This window comes from Rhipicephalus sanguineus, chromosome 3, assembly GCF_013339695.2.
Source record: "Rhipicephalus sanguineus isolate Rsan-2018 chromosome 3, BIME_Rsan_1.4, whole genome shotgun sequence".
Classification (NCBI taxonomy): domain Eukaryota; kingdom Metazoa; phylum Arthropoda; class Arachnida; order Ixodida; family Ixodidae; genus Rhipicephalus; species Rhipicephalus sanguineus.
This window is the reverse complement of record NC_051178.1, coordinates 177556232-177577260: the sequence shown is the minus strand read 5'-3', so window position 1 is coordinate 177577260 and position 21029 is coordinate 177556232. Positions and strand designations below refer to the sequence as shown.

Here is a 21029-nt window from a genome sequence, read left to right as displayed (position 1 = left end):
GGCCGCGCGACATTGACGACTACCTCACCGGAACACAGTGGCAAGAACGACGACCTTCCCGCTCGCCGTCGCCCGGCCGCTACATGTCACCGCACCGCCGACCGTACACTGGCCCAAACCGGGGCCGGTCGCCTAGCCCGTATCCGGAAAACTAAGGGCAGCAACCGATGGAGGTGCGGTTGCTGTACGACGAACTACCGAAGATCCTCCGCCGCCGACGACCAACGCGACGAGACCTGCAGAACACGACGCGAAGCAGACGAAGCCCTGCCGACGAAACCTCGCGGACCGAAGAAGACCCGACGACGCAACATGGAAGCAGCGGAACATACCGACGCAGCCGTGACCCGACGCCGCGACCCAACCGCAACGCAAGACGACGAACTAGCGACCTCGACGTTATCATCGACGGCCACAACGTCACCGCTCTCGTCGACACTGGGGCCGACTACTCCGTCGTCAGTGGGCCATTCGCCACCAAGCTGAAGAAAGTAAAGACCGCTTGGAGTGGACCCGAAATCCGGACAGCTGGAGGCCACCTGATAACGCCGATTGGTGTCTGCACGGCGAGAGTCACCATCAATAACCGGACTTATCCTGCGAGCTTTGTAATCCTACAAAATTGCTCTAGGGATGTGATACTTGGAATGGACTTCCTAAGTGACCACGGCGCCGTCATCGACCTGAGGTCTGAGTCGATAACGCTAACCTCAGACAAAGCGCTCCCGCCCCACGCGACGCCAGGGAACCATGCATTGAACGTGATAGAAGAGCAGGTGACCGTTCCACCGCGCTCCAGCGTCATTATTTCCGTCGGCACCGAAAAACCTGCGAACCTTGAAGGCGTCATCGAGGGCGATCAGCAACTACTCTTGAACCGTCAAATTTGCGTCGCAAGAGGTATAGCCAAACTGCGTTACGGTAAAGCAAAGGTAGTGCTGACAAATTTCAGCCACGAATATAGGCACCTCAACATTGGTACGACGGTCGCCTACATCGACGAATGTGTGGCCGCCAGCAATGCTTTCGCCCTCTTCGATGCTGCCGAACCTGCTTCAACGAATCGAGGTCCCGAACCAGATTTCGACGTCAACCGGAGCCTTCCGAAGGTCAAGCAAGACCAGCTGAAAACCCTGCTCCTGCAATACAAGGACTGTTTCTCGTCGTCATCGCGGGTCCGACAAACGCCCCTTGCTAAGCACCGCATTATAACAGAACAAAATTCTCGACCACTCCGACAGAGCCCCTACAGAGTTTCGACGCGAGAACGCGAGGCCATAAAGAAACAAGTCGACGAAATGCTACGCGACGACATCATCCAGCCTTCAAAGAGTCCGTGGGCGTCACCCGTGGTGTTAGTGAAGAAGAAGGACGGGACACTGCGCTTCTGCGTTGATTATCGGCGCCTGAACAAAATCACGAAGAAGGACGTGTACCCCCTCCCACGGATAGACGACACCCTGGATCGACTACACAACGCGACGTACTTTTCGTCGATGGACCTCAAGACCGGCTATTGGCAGATCGAAGTAGACGAAAGAGACCGAGAAAAGACCGCTTTTATAACACCCGACGGCCTCTTTGAGTTCAAGGTCATGCCTTTCGGTCTTTGCTCGGCACCTGCGACATTCCAGCGCGTCATGGACACCGTGCTGGCTGGCTTGAAGTGGCAGACTTGCCTTGTTTACTTGGACGACGTCGTTGTGTATTCCTCGAACTTCGACGAACACCTCCAGCGACTTCAATCCGTACTTCAAGCAATAAGAACTCCGGGCTCACCCTGAAGCCAGAAAAGTGCCGCTTCGCGTACGAGGAGCTCTTGTTTTTGGGTCACGTGATCAGCAAGACTGGAGTGCTCCCAGACCCGCAGAAAACAGCTGCCATCGCCGCTTTCCCGCTACCCACCGACAAGAAGGCCGTGCGCCGATTTCTCGGCTTGTGCGCCTATTACAGACGTTTTGTCAAAGACTTTTCACGGATCGCCGAACCACTAACGCAGCTCACGAAGACCGACGTCGAATTCAGGTGGCAAACAGCGCAAGTCGAAGCATTTCATGAACTGAAACGACGCCTGCAGACGCCTCCGATACTTGCGCATTTCGACGAATACGCCGATAACAGAGATTCACACCGATGCAAGCAGCATAGGACTCGGCGCCGTCCTTGTGCAGCGGACGGGCGGACTGGAAAGGGTTATCAGTTATGCTAGCCGGTCGCTGTCTAAAGCAGAGGTCAACTATTCCACAACAGAAAAGGAGTGCCTCGCCATCATCTGGGCTACGTCAAAGTTTCGCCCCTACCTCTACGGCAGGCCCTTCAAAGTTGTGAGCGACCATCACGCCTTGTGTTGGCTAGCTAACTTGAAGGACCCTTCAGGTCGCCTCGCACGGTGGAGCTTAAGACTTCAAGAATTTGACATTACTGTCGTGTACAAGTCCGGAAGGAAACACTCCGACGCCGACTGCTTGTCTCGTGCCCCCGTCGACCCGCCACCGCCCGACGACCAGGATGATGACAGCTTCTTGGGAGCCATAAGTGCCGAAGACTTCGCCGAACGACAGCGAGCCGACCCGGAACTGAAGGGTCTAGTGGATTACCTGGAGGGCAGGACCATCGCTGTCCCAAAAGTATTCAGGCGAGGATTGGCATCATTTTTCTTGAAAAACAACGTCCTCGTAAAGAAGAACTTCTCTCCGGCCCGAGCCAGCTACCTTATCGTTGTACCTTCGGGACTGCGACCAGAAATTCTGCATGCCCTGCACGACGACCCGACGGCTGGACACCTCGGACTTTCCCGAACGCTCGCACGAGTACAGGAAAAGTACTACTGGCCGCGCCTTGCAGCCGACGTCACTCGCTACGTAAGGACGTGCCGAGACTGTCAGCGACGGAAGACACCGCCCACAAGACCAGCAGGCTTCCTTCAGCCGATCGAGCCTCCTCGGCGACCATTCCAGCAGATCGGGATGGACCTCCTGGGGCCGTTCCCAACGTCGACTTGTGGAAATAAATGGATCGTCGTGGCTACCGACTACCTCACCCGCTACGCCGAAACAAAAGCCCTGCCCAAAGGCAGTGCCGCAGAGGTAGCCAAGTTCTTCGTTGAGAGCATCGTCCTTCGACACGGCGCCCCGGAGGTTCTCATCACCGACAGAGGTACGGCGTTTACGGCTGACCTAACTCAGGCGATCCTGGAATACAGCCACACAAGCCACCGCCGCACCACCGCATACCACCCACAGACCAACGGCCTCACCGAGCGTCTAAATAAGACCATCGCCGACATGCTGGCCATGTACGTCGACGTCGAACACAAGACGTGGGACGCCATCCTTCCGTACGTGACCTTCGCGTACAACACGGCCGTACAGGAAACGACGCAGATGACGCCGTACAAGTTGGTCTACGGACGGAGCCCGGCAACGACGCTCGACGCCATGCTACCAAACGTGACCGACGAGGAAAACATTGACGTGACCACCTACCTACAGCGCGCCGAAGAAGCACGACAGCTCGCCCGCCTACGGATCAAGAACCAGCAGACGACTGACAGCCGCCGCTACAACCTTCGACGACGCCACATGGAATACCAACCCGGTGACCGTGTATGGGTATGGACGCCAATACGCCGACGAGGACTTAGTGAGAAGCTTCTTCGACGATACTTCGGACCGTACAGGGTACTTCGACGCCTCGGCGCACTCGACTATGAGGTTGTCCCTGACGGCATTACGAACTCTCAGCGGCGCCGTGCGCGACCTGAAGTCGTCCATGTCGTGCGCCTTAAGCCGTATTTTGCGCGTTAGCGAGCCTGGGGACTCTATTTTTTCCTTTGTTATTGTGATTTATTTGTGCATGCACTTGTTTTTTTTTTCTCTTCTATGTTCTTTCACAAGCATCGGGACGATGCTTTTTTTTCAGAGGGGGGCAATGCCACGCCCACTTCTTGTCTTGTTTTGATGTATTCGGGTTTGACCGGCAGGGACGGTTATCAACGCTCGACGCTGTCGGCGAAGTAGTGTTCTAGAAGCGTCGCGATTGTAGTAGATCGGTTTGTTAAGATTGCGCCCCGCACGCGAATGTTCCAGCTTTGTCTAGAGATTACGCCGCCACCAGCGATATCGCTGGAAAGTTCGATAGCGCCTGTATAAAAGCCGACGCGCTTGACTGCTTGTCAGTTGATCGACGAACGACGCCCTGTTCGCCGCTATCATTGTACAGCGTATATTGCTGTAGTCCCAGTTCTCATTTTCCGGCCACAAGTTCGGCCAAATAAAGTTTCATCCTGCAAACGCCGACTGCTGTCTTCGTCGACGTCACGACCACGTGACAATATCTATCTAACCGCCTACGTCTGGGTGCTCTCATGATCGCCTCCTTAACTTGGTGTAGACCAAAATTGGCATGGGAGGGTAAGAGAATTTGACAAATCTGACTGTCGGGCCATGACATGAATAACATGAAAATCATGTCGCGTACGTCGTCAAAACCTTTCCTCCAGACACGTGTGGCACATACCCGTTTACCACGGGCCGCGGTGTACGGGGATGCGCCACAGGTGATTGACAGTTTATACCTACCCAGGAACGGCGAGACCAGACATTGGTAATTTAAATGCGAGAGCGTTAAGAAAAACCGACATCGGCAGCATTAACCCGACGAATGGGAAGAATAAAAATTTGGATCCCAGCAGGAATCGAGCCCAAGCATTCTGCGTGGCAATCAGGTATTCTACCACAAAGCCACGTCAGGTCTATAAACTCGTTTGGAAAATCAGCCTATGTAGGCGTAATGGCGGTGCAACGTCAATTGTGGTTGTGGTGCTGACTAGTTAATTTTACAAGAAAGCAATAAACACTACACATGTACTCCTAAGATACAGGGGTCATATCAGATTAACGTCTGCGGTTCCAGTGTTGGCTCCGCTTTTATATAGCAGTCTAATATAAATTACGTTTGTATTCCTATGATTCAGCAAGCTGTATTGAAGCACTGCTCGACTCGGAGGAATACATTAACGAACGTTACGTATCATATTCACATGACTGCACCATAACGTGCACTTAATTTCGATAATACTGACGTATGTACTCTAACGTGAGGGCTAACGTTACGTCGCACCATAAGTTGCCCTTTAAACGCCAGTGTTGTCGACGTGCCTCGTAAGCCCACGATGTGCACACGGCTGCTACACTTACAAAAACACGTCGATACACCTCGTAACGTTTGCCTCAAAGCCATAAAATACAGCATAGAAGTACTCCCTGACTGCTTCGCATAAAAGCGATTCCCACAACGCGTGGAATCTGCCGATTTTTTTTTTTGTTTTTAAAGGCATACAGAACTTGTTCAATTGTAAAAGAAGCACGGGTTTGGTCGACCAGGCCCCCTTGCCATGTGCATTGCTTCTTTCCTCTGCCCTCATGGTCCCCCATCACGCTTCCCCTGCCTCAGTGTAAACAAGATGGCTAAGGCCAGAGCAATGCACCTCCCTGTCATCTCGAGTCGCAAAACTTTCTGGCTCCTTCTCGGAATGGTATCGACAGGATGCGTACCTTTCTCCGGCCGTAAACTTTGTTCATCGACGACAGCGGGACCGGAGTCGTTGTGGACACCCCTGGCGGCCGCATAATCGGCGTGCGCTAGAAGAGCCGTCGTCAGCAGACAGAACGACCACCTGCTGCCCAGTACTCCGCTGGCCCACAGCGCGCTCCTACGGCGCCGTCCATGGCCCATAACACTGCGTGGAGAGTAGTTCGACAGCGTTTCACGTGGTGTACGCCACATGCAGTGTTAGAGCAAAAGCAGTGCTACGCTATGTCCCCCAAGGTCATTCATCGCGGTCATTCATCGCGTCGCAATGACCTTGAGCCGCACGAGCATAACTGTGGCTGGTGTGACGTCACGTTACGTGATCCGCTGCGAAGAGGAGGAGTCGCAGCTGCGCCCGTTGGAAGCCTCACCGCGGCGGTAACACGTGACCAGGCGAAGGTTTAAAATACTGTGTGTGTAGTGTTTGAAAAATCAAGCCAAACATACCTTTAGCTCGTGATAACTAGGATTACAAGAGTTAAACCTCAGCTTCTTTTTTTTTTTTTTTGCTAATGCAGTACCACGTCCCCCTTTTTCAGTTACCAGTGACAAGATGATGTTGTTATAACTTAAATGAATGAGAGATAGGGAGAGAAAAAGTACACTTTATACAGAACAGCAAGAGTGAAGCGAGCGGAGATCGCTTCTCCGCTACGCAGTGGATGGTCCCCTCAGTACAGGATCCTGTCCGGTGTCCTTAGCTGCCTTTCTCGCTAGGCAGGTCAATTCCAGCTGGTCCGCTCAATTGGAGCTGGACTACGGTGCTTTCCATTGTCGTGCTGTGAGATGCGCTATGATCGTGAGTTCTTGCGCATACCCGTACATGTGGTAGGTACGGGTAGCCGCCTTAATCATATATGCACTCTTGCTGGGTCGTGTTCCGATGTCTACACTTGAACATATTCTGTTCATATCCTGTTTTATTATCTTTTTAATTTTGCAGCGATCATTGCTCACCAGTGATTCCTGAATCATCGCTGCGGGAGCACAGCCACTGTCCGCGACATCTGCGCCAGTTGTGCGCACAGCGGCAGCCTCGTTTTACAGCAGAAGTCCACATTAAGTACTAGGAATGCCCCACATAATCTCTCCATGTCGTTGCGCGTGCATATGCACGCAGGACTTACGGAAAAGCACTCACCAAAGCTGGCTTCTCTGCAATAAAAGTAATTGTGGGGCGAAGCTCGATTCTGCGAGTGTGTTCGTTCTTTTTGAATGAGAAAAGCGTTTCTTTAGCTGGCACAACAAATTCCGGTTGGGTGGACAATCCAGCTGCCGGTTTGACGTCATCTAACCGTCAGTGACGTTACTCACGCACGCGCGCGCTATAGTGACGTACCCGCAGCGCATATGTACGTCAGATAAGTACACATAAATGTGTTAACAATGTTTGTACGGCTGGTTTGAGCTAGTAGGGCCTCTGCAGTACCGAAGCAGCAGGCGCATGCCTCAGCAGGTGGAAAATAACGCCATTAAGAATGCCTGGCGTGCAAGCAAGCGCATACAGACCATTGACGCGTTTTCCGCAGCGCTGATGGTTTCCTAAAAAATTTCCTTCGTGCAAGCCAGCGCGGTGATACGCTTTGCCCGTTTTCACAACGCCGACGCAGTGCTTTAAAGTCACCGTTATGCTATTCGCACGAACAATGATAACTGAAACCTGTCAATTACTGTTGTCACATTTTTTGCTATGTTTATACTCTACAAGCGTGTATTCTGACCCCCTCGTGTAAAATACCTGTCGTTTTTGGCCATTAACCGTCCCACAGGAGGTCTCCGTACTTCATCTGCCTCGGAAATCTCATTTAGTTCAACATAACCAACCATACAAAGACACAGCTTTAAAATTTGCACGAGAGCTGAAATCTACATCGGTCATCTTACCGGAACAGGCAACAAACTGTACACGGAGAGTGAACTCGTTGAGAGTGGCTCAAAGTGTTTGGCTAGACGAGTCGGATAAGTTCATTTGAGGTGTTAAGATGCAAGAGAAGGGAGGAAATGATCATCACGTTTCATCGTGACGATCCGCAGTACAGCCTTGCCATCCAAACCGCGTCTTGATACGTAGCTGCACCCTTTATCTAAGGCGCGTCGGCCAAGGCCTCGAAGAACCTCTCAAGAACTGAGGTCAAGGTCCACCACGTTCATTTATGTCTTTCTTAACGCGCTTGCTGCAACGTGCACTCGCTGCCCCGCAAGCGATAAACAGCACTGATTTCGCGAAAAAAAAAAAAAAACAGCTGTCGCTGCATGATGATCGCACGGGCAGGATAGGTCAGGGATTAGTTTATGGCATCGAAAGAACCAGCAGCAGCTTGAACCTTGTCTTGTATTGACTTGCAGTGACTTCTACTCGCTTAAGTGTGTGCACTGGCAGCAGCAACGCTCTGGTGCTGCGAGCCACGTTGCTCTTGAGCCAAATGAGCGAGTTCCCGTAAAATAAAATTAACGAAAGCTAGCATGACCAGCTGTTCCAATTAATGTGATCTGCTCTTACAAGCGCACGTAAAAGAGGCATACTTTACCAAAGGCCTTATATTAGAGCAACACCTTATGTTCCCAATGTGCCAGCAAAAAGAAAAAAAATCACTCCAAGGTTCACTCTAAGGAAGTACGAAAAGACACTACAAAACACTTGAACTAAAGTACGCAAAGAAGTTTTCAGTTCGTTAATTTTGCCGACGTTTGTTCATTCGACGTTTAAATTAAAGGGGCCCTGCAACACTTTTCGAGCATGCTCAAAAAGCGCTGCCGATCGGTAGTCGAGGCTCTCGAGAACACGCCAGCCAAATATTATAGCGATGCGCACGGCCTGGAATTTACAATAAATTCTCAAAGTCAGCTGAAAATCGCTCCCTCTTCTCTCGACAAATGATGTATTAGTCCGCAAAATATGACGCGATTGTCGGCAGTTCCACCATTGGCTGATGTTATAATCACGATAACACCTTCATTATTACTTTCGTTGTTAATTTTGAGTTCAATAAGTAGATAATATGTACGTTTATATTATGTTATCGCGTTAAAAACACCGAACAAACATTAATATTAGCACTTCCGGTCTCACCGACAGCTCGTCTGCTCGTAGTTGCGTGGTTCCGTTTTCTTCGCCATGCGCAGTGCCGAAAACGTGAATATTTCTGTGCTTTTGACCATCGCCGGTTGCCGTTGAGAGTGGCAGCCGTTCGAGTGTTGCCTCGTCAGCTGAGAACTGCATCGTCGGCACGTTCTCACGACCGACCGAGGCACGGGCGCAGCGTGTCTCCGATAACAATGCTGGCCTCCGGTAATGGCGGCGCTTCGGGGTCGTCTGCCAATGCCGTCTTACGAGGCGGTGTATCGGAGTATGGGCCGAAACCGATCTCAGCTGTCATTCGTTCCAAACGAGCGCGCACGTTTGCTTCCATGGTTGGCAGAGTGATGAAAACACTACGGCGTTCGAGGTGCACACCCAACATTACCAAACCGACGCGCAGTTTTCAAGCACGCGCGATACACAGCGCGATCGACTCCGCTCGACGAGAACGACGCAAGCCGACCGGAAGTGGCGGCACAGACCACGTGGTTGCGCCGAGACGCCAGAGAGAAAAAAATGAAAAAAATGCCGCCGGCGCTGACGTCGCCTCCTCGCACCTCCGCCCTCCCTCCCTCCCCTCACGCCGCGCGCAGCTTTCCGCGCGCTCGCTGCGTTGAGTTGAGAGAGAAAGCTGCGGAACGTGATCTCTATAATTTGGTAACACCACTTAGACTTGACGGATTCGAAAAATTTTTGCGGCATATGACTCGTGAAGAGTCATACGTCAATAATGAGACTATTCCAATATAATTAAGAAAGGTGTTGCAGGGCCTCTTTAAGTTGACCACATTTGGCGTTCCCTCAAGGGTCTAATTATGGTCTAATAAAATGGTAATCGACTCTAATGCACATAATAATCTATATAGGACATACTGCACACGTGTATTCTTTATTGAATTACGATACGCCAACATCTATAAAGACGGATAACATGAGAAAGTTGTCCTGCGCATCAGTGCTCATTCTATGTCCAGTGTTGAATCAGCGCTATACATTATTTTTAACATTATGAACCAATTAGCTCAGCAACAAATTTTGTTAAGCTACATTTCTTCTTCAGTGGGACCATCTATTTGTGCTTTAAAAAAAGCGCTTGTCCCGTGCACCAGTGTTCTATCTCTGTCTTGCTTTGAATCCGCGCTATTCTGTATTCAAGGTTATGAACCAACCAGCCCAGCAACGAATTTTGTTAAACGTGAGAAGGGCTGTATGACGGACTTGTCGAGTGGAATAGAACAGGCTAATTTCAAACGACTATTAGTCGCAGAAAAGCGATATAAATGACGGCACGGTTTTGGTGGTTTCTTGCGTTAGGAACACACTAAACCCTTCTTCTGCGGTCCTCATTTCTTGGCCCGTTGACTAGCATGATAATACTAGCACACGAGGCTCTCGAAATATTTCAGACAATAGACCGAACGTGAAAAAACGTAAATCATATAACACGTCGAACATCCGGCCGGTTGCATGAGCACCAATTTCTGCACCGGATGCGCGATGCATGGCTGCTCCACGAGCTCATTTGGAACAGGTGTTTACAGGGTCGCCACATGTGTTGAACGTCAGCGAGCCACAAATTTCTATAACGAAGAGCCACCGATTCGAGAGAAGCCTTTGTTCGTTAATGTAGAATTTCGCCATCCCAAACAATAACTTGTAAGCGAAAGCAGGAAACTTTATCACACAGTCATTTTTCATCTTCTTTCATTTCAAAGTGCGAGCAAAGGTTGAAAATTGAAGGACACTTTATAAATTCCAAAGTGTGTTCGGCGAAAGCCTGTGGCCATTCGACGCCGCCGACGGACGCTGCCGCTGGACGCCGCCGCCGCGTTGCGCAACAATTGCGCAACGCGCGTTGGAATAAGCAACGCGCAACTGTTGCTATGCGCCGCTGTGCCATCACGTGACTGCTGAGAGAGTGTGATGGGGAGAGGCCACAGCTGGCACCGTGCCAATGGACGGACGGACAGACGGACGCAAGCATGAGACATTAAAGGCTTTCGGCTTAAATATACCTGCATGCATTCAGAGCGAAGCTTAGATAGCGAACTCTCCCGGACTTTGCCGACGGTGCCTGCAGCTGTGTAGTTGAATAGCGTGTTGAAGCAGTCTTGTTAATTATCTCAACACGGGACAGCTCGAGTCGGCGCTTTCAACGATTGCTCTAGGGACATCACCAAGATACCCTCTGGACTTGCCTAGAAACCGTACAAATTCTGCGTTACCCCCGCCCCAAGAAAAATTTAACGTAACCTCTCTCAACGGAAATTATCCAAGATACCCTAGCGTTATCGCTACTGCCACGACTATATTGTTAGCTAGGAACAGTGAAGCCTGCGTGGTGTGCGTAGGTTATTAAAGGCAGCGTGTGTACGCACGCCCACGTAGTGTTGCTTTTCATAATGCCAACCAGATCAACGGCCTGTACTTGTGAAGGTTAGGACCTATCTGGCGTTTTGGAATTGCCTGTGCAACGAGCAAGGTCGAAACTTAGATAGTGCGAAACATGTGCTATATACAGTCAAATCTCGTTAATACGTACCCGCTTTAAACGTACTAACGGTTAAAACGTAGTTGCGACGAATTCCCGACCGAGCCCCATAGAGCCCAATGCATTCGCTGACCGCTTAAGCCGTAGTGGTTCGCCCTATGCCTACCGGTTAGTGCGTACCCTGCGCCCGAGATAACTTTTTGTGCCATAAAATTTTACGTCACCGCTGAAAATCTCGACGCCACAATGTGCCGCCAAAGGTTTTCCGTCTTTTCTAGAAGTGCGGAGATCGGTCGATCACCGATTCCGACTTCCGTGCGATTGCGGCGACGCCTTTGCACGTAAGCATCGGGAAAGAACGAAGGCTAGGCGGCGGCCACCGACGAACGCGTCAGCATGACTTATCGCCGACAACCTTATCACAATAAGTATCTTCAGCTATCTGCCCGGACACGCGTGCAGCACAGCGCTACTTTAAGCCTACTGCACGCTTTTACTTGGCGACAACCTCAACACGCTGGGCCGCCGATCGCTGCCGCCTCGTGCGGGGCTGTGTTCAAGCGCGCACCACTATGTAGAAACAAAAGCAGATCGCTGTTGCGGAGTTGAGCATTGCGGGTCGCGGACGCCGCGAAACCTCGCTGCATTGACGATGTCACGCTAAACGCACGCGTACGGTACAGCAAGCGTAGCGCTGTTGTAACCATATTGCACGCTTTTATTAGGCGACCACCCAACGCGCCTCCGTTCGCTGCCAGGACCGCTACAGCGTCGCGGAGGAAGCTCGACATCGCTGCGTTAACCGAACAAGCTACTCGCCGCATCTGTGCACGGTCTGGAACGAAGTGGGCACGAAGAACAATCCCACGACTGATGCGCGCGTGCGGTACAGCAAGCGGCCCGGTAGTGACGGCGTACGTGAGCCGAGCAGGCGACGCGCTGCACGCAACTACCCAGGAGACGATCGGCTCCACGCGGCCGTATCGCGTGTCAGTTTTCGTTTTGTAGAACATCGCGGTACGGACGCATACACATATATTGCGGAATGCAGACACTGTCCGTTTTGTCGCTATGTCGGTCACTGCGTATCCCGGACCCTCTAATAGTTTCGAAATGCTCTTTGGCGTGGCCACCGCGCGCTATCGGGCGGTCGTGCGAAGTGCTAGGATATTTTCTCCACTTTGGCAAAAAGAAAGAAAAGGCTTTGCGATGGGTACTTTAGACAATATTTGCTGTGGCACTCTATTTCTCTGCTGGCGGCGATGGCGTACGCCAGGAGAGGCAAATTTGTACTTGGTGGTTAATGCGTACTACCGTTTAGTGCGTAGTTATGCCGCGTTCCCGGCAGGTACGTATTAACGAGGTTTCACTGTATATTCTGCATGCTGCGTGGTCGAGGGCTAAAAGAATGCGCTTCCGCTCTGTTCCCGAGCCTGCTGAAGTGACACTTGCAAATTCTCCCTGATGCAACCGTACGTGTTTCAAATGATCGACGTCACAGACTATTACAGTGCGGCACTAGTGTTCCCAGCTTATTAGTTGCTTGTACCGAATGCTTTACATCCCTCGGTATTGAAACACACTGTACGTTGAGTGGATCGCTAAAATTAAACAGGGGTGAAGCCGTTTCTTTTTACATATATCTGGTGTTTTTTTAAGCATAATTTCCATCAAAAGTTTTCACATCATTTTGATGTCGATTCTCAATACTGAGACACAAGTATTATTAGAGTGTTCGGTCCTATTAATGTATACTTAACGCTCTTCAGTAGGCTTCTGTAAGTTATTACCTTTCAGTCACTTAGCACAGCAGCTCGATAGTGCAGCTGTAAACCAACGAAGAGGTGCGGATGTAAACTTTAATAGGATCCTCAAATAAAGGTCTGGAAGACTGCATATACACGACAGAGATAAGACCAAACACGCGGTAGCTTGGTGCCCTTTTTGAACGTTCTTCCTTTCGCCTTTATCGTTTCATTTCTCTTTTTAAAGGCAATGGAACAACCACTCTGAATAAGCGATATTCTCGAAGTCAACACTAGTCATGGCCGTAGCCAGACGAGGGCTTGGGAATTTCAACCCCCCCCCCCCCGATATCTTTACATTTTGTATGAATGCATGCACATCTATAAACACAAGCACAAACATGCATAATATATATGTATAAGTGTCGGCTTTCCCTGCCCCGTTAGGGTGGGGGAGAGGGGGTACTTTCGCATATTTAGGACAACTGTTGTGGAAGTTTTGTATATATTTTGTTACACAGCACGTTGCAGCTCCACAATTTATACCACTGGTACAAATATATAGCGTCTACACGTTATTCAAGGATATCAATAAGTTCCATCCGTAGCTCTAGGGTGTCTGCGTCTAGGTTGCACTGCGTAAACTGCTTGCTATAAACGTTCAGGTCGTTTATATCACAACGAACTGACCTGTGCAGCGAACGCAAGGAATGAAGCGCAAAGATGGCCCCTGTTCACATCTACCAATGCTTCCGCCTCTTGGCGTTGTTAAACTTGGCACGTATAGGCTACATATGATGTATAAGTGTGATGGTAGATGTTTACACGTACCGCGGAGGCGTTTTCAAGGCAAGGCAAACCAATATATGCAAACGAAGAGCAAAGAAGCACACAAGGAAACTTCCCGGTTGACGAAAGGGTAGGTTGCTGATTGGCGGTCTGTACACGTGTCATGAAGACCATAATCAATGCAACACGACCGCTCTCTAAAAGTGAGCATTAGTTCTCCTCGCGGTGACGCAACCTCAGCGTGGCTTAAATGTAGATGCCGGCGTACTCCCATTGCAAGAACGAAAAAATAATAAGTATGAAAGAGGTTATATTACCTTGCGATGTTTAATTAACATGCTGAAACTATATCTGGGTCATGGAAGGAATCACAGTAGATTGCAAAACGCTTCTATGCTGGACTGCTTTAGCTTGCCTCTGAATACCGATAGGCGGTGTTTTCTGCAATCATGCCAGTTAATAACCTGATCACAGATGCCGCGGATAGAACCCGTCGTGTCGTGCTCCGCATCGGAGTGACGTATTCATGCAGCAACGCTGCCAATTGAGCTTGCTATAATATATACAAGCTCCATTACAAATTCAGAATGGCGCGAAAGACGAGGACGAACGGAACAGGCCACCAAATGCGCCTTCTCAGAATTTCTTTTTCAGTCGAAACAAGCACGTACTAGACGTAGGGACAGTATACTAAACGCGCAAGTGCCAGAAGCGAACGAATGAGCATACAACGCTACGCCGTATGTATAGAGCGTTGGCAGTAGAATAACGGATCACGGAAACACAAAGGACCCGCAAAGTTCAGCTTATCGTGCACGTTCACCCAACTGCGGGATAATGTCACAGAGAAGACTGATTCGTCGTGGTGACTGAAAACACAGAAAAGAACTGTATGAAAGCGAACAACATGCCACTGTTAATAATCAACATCACCACCACTATCGCCATCGTCATTATCGTCTATGTCATCATTCACCTTCGTAATTGTTATTAAAAGAATTGCTAGAAAGCAATCACTTTACAAACTTCCAGTAATGCGCAGGGGATTTTCGGAAAAGTCCTTCTTCTTCTTTACTACTGCGTTGCATTGTGAAATACCGCTGTTTTCGCGTGTGTTAAAGTCATGAGGTTTCATAAGTGTGACGGTGCTGCCCGACACAATATTCGTAGGAAAGGATTTGTATGTATGTATGTATGTATGTATGTATGTATGTATGTATGTATGTATGTATGTATGTATGTATGTATGTATGTATGTATGCACGATTGATTGATTGATTGATTGATTGATTGATTGATTGATTGATTGATTGATTGATTGATTGATTGATTGATTGATTGATTGATTGATTGATTGATTGATAAGGCCTAACAAAACTTATCCGATGCCCTAAACCTGCATAAAACGTTCTTCATACGACATTCAATCGTAGCCCAGTTCGTAGCTGGCTACGGTGCGTAAGACTCAACCACTTCTTTCTACCAGTGAGAAAGCACCTTTCACGAGAAAGCCCGTTCCAACGCATGCGTCAGCGTTCCTCTCAGTTATGCCATGGCTGCTTGCTTTGTGAACTTCTGAAGGGCGATAAACGCTGCGTCAAGCCGAATTCCTGCTCCCTCGCTTGCCTTAGGTCAACATCAGCGCGCTGCGCGCGCACTTACTGCGGCCTTGCGAGGTCTGCGGGAGCGGAACCATGCCCTGCACTGCCTGTTGTGCTCTCGAAACGTTACCCAGCGGCAGTACGCGGGTGGGTGTTGGGATTCGCGAGCCGTTGAGTTTGTTTCCAGGCGTCAAGTACGCGCGTATTGCTGGCGCCTACCTCTGAAGCAGTAGCGTAGCCAGAATTTTTTTTTCGGGAGGGGGGGGGGGGGTGTAGACATACTTTATGTATGTTCGTGCGTGTGTTTGTATGTGTGCCCGTATATATGCAAAATTGAAAATTTTCGGGGGGTTTGAACCCCCTTGGCTACGCCAGTGCTCTGAAGTTATACAAAGGTGAGCATAAGCGAGCTCACTAGTCTTAAATTAATAATAAATTGCGGCGCTTACATGCTTGAAGATGATGGGCACACTGGGCTACGAGGCATGTCGTATACGACACCCGTCGTAGCGACATGCCTCGTACAGTGGAGGGATGCCTGGCTGTGGACTAATTTTGACCGCCCGCGGTATGCTAAAATGATTTAAAAGCCTTTCACACGATTTTTGTTTCTTTCGCTCCTTTTTTTTTAATTCTGCTCGCTTAGAAATGTTGCCGTTGCATCCACGGTATCGAGTTTCCTCATCCGCGCAACGCTACAACCGCTAAGCTACAGCTGCAGTCCATTGGCGTTTTAGCGCTACTTGCTTTGAGCGACGACGCCGTTTCCAAAAGCAGCACTCTCATGGGGCATCGCGTCGAGCGAGCGAGGTTTATCTAAACGTTACAGGCCTTCTTTGATAACAGGATACTCGGCGTTGTCTGATACACTAGAGATGTCGAAATCGGATGCCTAGCTGCCAGGATTTCGCTTCACAGAGCAGAGGTAGAGAGCGTATCTACGAGCCCCTTAGGCCCAACTTGGCCTGTGTTGAGTCTGGTATAAGCCTAGCTGCCAGGATTTCGCTTCACAGAGCAGAGGTAGAGAGCGTATCTACGAGCCCCTTAGGCCCAACTTGGCCTGTGTTGAGTCTGGTATAAGCCGTGTAATCTTTCCGAGAAAACACCATGTCGCTCCCTCGCCAGAGCGCTCCTTTCTCTTTATCGTGATGTAGTTGACTCTCGAAGTAATGAACACGACCGAAGTAGGAGTAGGAAATCACCTTAGAGGGCCCCTCACCAGCCCCTGAGCATACAAAAAACGAGCGCGATATTCTCTCCTGGCATTTCTCGTCTCTCTGGCGCACTTCGCGACGCAGAACAGTGATTCCCGTGACGTTAATAAAGTTGTAAGAAAATAATAAAGTTGTTTACTACTCCCGTGACGTCTATATAGCACATACTCTCGATTGGTCGATATACGCCAAATATCAGACGTGAATTGTCTTCTGCACTGCTTTGCCATGCAGCTGCCCATCTGTTCTTTCTTGCCTCGCATGGCTATCGTGTGCGATCAACTGATTTCACTTCATTTTCTGTGTTTGCGACTGCGCAGACGGAGATAACAGCGTGTAGCCGACAAGCGCGAAATCCTGATAGGGTCGACGCTTAGTGCTGACATGGTACACGTGCTTCTAAGAAATAAGTGGCGAGGGGGTGAATATTCTGTAGGAAGGGTAGCGAAGGCAAGGAGGAATCCACTCCCTCGTCTTTGAACGCGGGGTGGTGAGGGGCCCTTTAATGAAAATGAAGAGAAGAAACGCGCGCGCCGGGGAGAAGCTGTCAGCTCACGGCATATTAGCGGAAATGTGGTTAGCTGGGTCTGTTGGTATTAGCTAATCTCATCATATCATACCGCTACCATGCGCATCAAGCAGTTAACTTGCGCAGCTAAAACGTTTTCGGGCCGTGGCATATTTAACACGAAACGATGATACTGTAACGTAAACGGTACGGTGTCGGCGGCACTGCTAAAAGACCCCATTAAGCGAAGCTTTTATGAGTTGCAGATTTCGGGGGTGGCAGCGGCATCGTCTATACGCGTAAAACCCGGCGCCGGCGGGTGACCAGGAATGCGGGTGTACAGAAATGCGGCCCTCGAAGGTATTTGTATACGCCGTTTTGCAATAATTGACGCTCTCTAGACCTATGGCTTGTCGGATGTCAGTCGTTTCTGGTATGGCGATCGGGTCTTTTATCGAGGTCACTTGTGATTTCACGATGCCCCATTTCATTGTTGCATTTCATTGTTGCACTTCACTGTTCCACGCATGACCATCGTTTTTGCCTGTAGCATCATAAGTGTTGCGCTGCTAAACACGTGGGCGAAGGTCCACTTCCCGGCATGGAGGAAGGAAAAAGTTAGGATGGATCAATGCGCAATGAGAAAGAAAGAAAGAAAGAAAGAAAGAAAGAAAGAAAGAAAGAAAGAAAGAAAGAAAGAAAGAAAGAAAGAAAGAAAGAAAGAAAGAAAGAAAGAAAGAAAGAAAGAAAGAAAGAAAAAAAGAAAGAAAGAAAGAAGGCAGTATACGTAGAACTTTGTACCCGAACTTTCGCCCATCCATTTACAATGTGTAATCAATGTCGGCCTTTCTTTCTTGTTTTCTATCTTTCTTCCGTCTCATGCATATTCTCCATTTTCTGTACTTTCGCTAATAACCTAGTACTTTTTGTTCTAACCGTGTCCATTGTTTAGCTTCCAACCAATCTATTGCAGAACCAGGCTTTTAGCTTACAATTATATTTCGCTCATCATTTCCTCTACGCATTGCACATAGAAAGCTATTCCCAAACCAACGCCCTTCTATAAAGGAGGCGTTGCCCAAACAGCGGCGCTGCCTCCGCAACACAGAGACGATTTTGCAGCTGCCGACGTTCAGACCACAGGCGCATCGCGATGTTCAGCGACTGCAGAACAACGGTCCCTAACTTTGTCTTTACTCTCGGATCTTGGCAGGCGCGAACGAGCCCCTTCTCCTTCACCCTGCAGCCGATCTCTTCCGGGTATTGGCCTCGAGGCCCACCACTGGAAACGCCGGCGCCACCGTCAGCGTGACGTGCTTGGCAGGATCACGTGGTCTCAGCGGCCGCGTCGGCTGCTTGTGGAGCGCTGCCGCGTGCTTTGAAAACGAGCTTCAAGTACCACATGCGCTGCGGTCTGTTCAAATACGGAAGTTTTCTCGCATTTTCTACTCAATTGAAACCATTGTAATAGAGTGGCTGCCTCCGAAGGCGACGAACATGAGGCTCTACCGCTCGGTGCCGCAGTGCCGCGCTTACGCAAAGGAGCCCAGTGTCAGCCTGCACTGGTAACCGCGGGACAAGAAACAGCGTGAAGCATGGGTTGTAAAGCTAAGAACCGGCAAGTAGCCATCCGCTACGAGTCTTGTGTGCAACAAGCACTTCCGCGACGAAGACTTTTGTTACTGCGTCGGGCCTGCGATGTTCGGTGAGTAGCAGACAGCGCGCACTGAGACGATGGCACGCGCGCGCTTCCCGCCGGTAAATGATGCTTATCTGCCACAGGATGGTAAAGGCGCTACCTTTTACCACGTGCGATGCCATCTCAGAACCCTCCAATGCGACCTCTTGATCGTCGGCGCCGTGCTCAGCGTCCACAAAATCGGCTGCAGATGCGCAAGTCATTGTTTAGATACGTTAAATTAAAAAAAAAACGCACAGGGTCCCTTATGCATTCGTTAAAGATGACTAGAAGACGAAAGCCATCTTCTTCTTGTCAGTCGATGTACTGAATCTCCCGCGCCCCCCTCCAAAAGCGTTCTGCACCTAACGCGGTTTTGCACGGCCTCCGTGACCGATCACGGAGGCAATGCAAAGCGACCATGACGTGTGAATACGTCATCATGTGATGTCACATTATGTGACGTCATAATGACGCTACATATTTTGGCGATATGTGACGTCGTGATGACGTCATATGGTGACACCATCACGTGACGATTATTTTTTGCATCACTAGTGTTGACGCCGGCCCACCGGCCAACTCCATGTATTTTCTTGGAGCCTTATTTATTTACGTGGAAAAGATGCCACCCTGTTGGCGTTGGACACGACACTGCTGCCAAAATTGCTGGGGTACACGCCAAATAATTACTATCCTGTTTTGCGGCTGCTGGTTGCTGCAATAACTTCTATTTTATTCACCGCTATTTCAAGTTCATGTGGGTCCTAGTTCCCAGCCGACGTTTGCAGAACAAGTCCGGCAAACGTTACTGTATTTTCTTTCTTTTTCTAGGCGTCGCATGCTGCTACATGCTCGGTCTCGTAGACTGGTTCTTCTTCCACCAGCAATCTCGAAGTGGTGAAGCTTTGGTCTACGAATTTGTTGATGACAGAGAGCGACGAGTTCACTGGAATACAAACGGAACGATAATTAAGGAGCATTGAAAAGAGGCGTCGCATTTGGTCACGTTTTGTGTGAGCACCAAACGAAACGAATGCGATGAATAAAGAAACAGAAGCAGCGGCATTTGCCCGCTGAGAAGACCGATCAATACGCAGTGCGAGACAACTTGCCAAATGACATTGAAACGTACCCGAGTTTAGACCGAAAAAGAAAAAAGAAAACACTGAATCGTCGGGACGGCAGATCGCAAAGTTGCCATGCGCACCGAAGCCGCATTTGTAAGGAAATTGTTTTTGAACTGCTCTGATGGCGTCCGCGCATCAGTAGTTGTTTGTTTACTCACAAATTCTCATATTTTGCGGCCTAAAGTTCGCAGCGCGCTGCCAAAACGCGCTCGTAGCAAAAGCGAAACCATCAGTACGAACATACATGCAGACGCTCGTACATATGGCACCATCAGCTCGTCGCGAATCCGTGCGATCGCTGGCTTGAGGCTTCTTTCTGTTATGCTCCGTTTGGTTATACAGGCAGTCTACTCTAACGAGATATTTCACATAGTTTGCACTCAGCGAGTGACTACCTTTCACGCAAGAAGCCGGTTCAGGGGTCTCCAACGCGGTGATAGCGTGAAGCGGGTGCTCGGTTTTCTGCAAAGAGACAGCGACTGTAGACTATCTTCTGCTTTCAGTTCCTAGAAAATGACTATTTTGACAGTAAAGAACACAGCTGATCTCGAAAGTACTTACAGAAATGCCCTGGAGAATTCCGCGAGGTGTTTTTGTAGAGCGCCGACAGCAAAACCTATGGGGAGCGCGCCGGCGGTATCCTGCCTAGCACGCAATCGAGGCGCGTCCGATAGAGGGCGACTCCGTAACTCCTCGAGGCCAATACCTCGACCTTGGCCCATCTCATCGCTGGCACACGAAACGATAGTATTGTCTTTGCTGTAGCCCGCTCTTGTAACCGATGTCGTTTCCTCCTCTCTTGGTAGCCGTCCAGAAACTTTCCGTCTCAAGAAATCTAGGTCGGAGAACCCTCTTGAGCCAATATGTCGTGAGACAACACTCAATAAATTGCACGAACTGGTCGTTTTTGCACGAGCACCTCTCGAATCTCTGTTGACACTTGCGCCAGAATAAATTGATTCAGGTCATTTTGCGATTGCGCGACGAGCGGTCTCGCAAATACCGCAACGCGACCGAGAAAAAGAAACGACGGAGAGAGAGAAAGAGAGGTACAGAATGCGAGGAAGAGGAGGAAGTCGATCACGCTCCAAAGGCGTCACACGCCCCGAGTCGCGGGGCTTCTTTCGTCATCACGTGGATGACGGGCGCCCTCGTGCTGTTCGCGCGCTCTCAGCTGATGTCGTTGCGACTTCGTCGTTCGA

The 21029-nt window shown here is 49.8% G+C and overlaps 1 protein-coding gene across 1 annotated transcript in view; it reads right to left on the bottom strand.

The window, feature by feature from the left end:
- Window positions 1–21029, bottom strand: part of LOC119387730 (sodium/potassium/calcium exchanger 5-like) — a 46589-nt gene that overhangs the window by 17124 nt on the left and 8436 nt on the right. The window contains exon 2 of the mRNA XM_037655213.2: window positions 5556–5740. Coding sequence (XP_037511141.1) covers window positions 5556–5736 — 181 coding nt within the window. The 5' untranslated portion in view covers window positions 5737–5740. The remainder of the gene's footprint in view (window positions 1–5555; window positions 5741–21029) is intronic.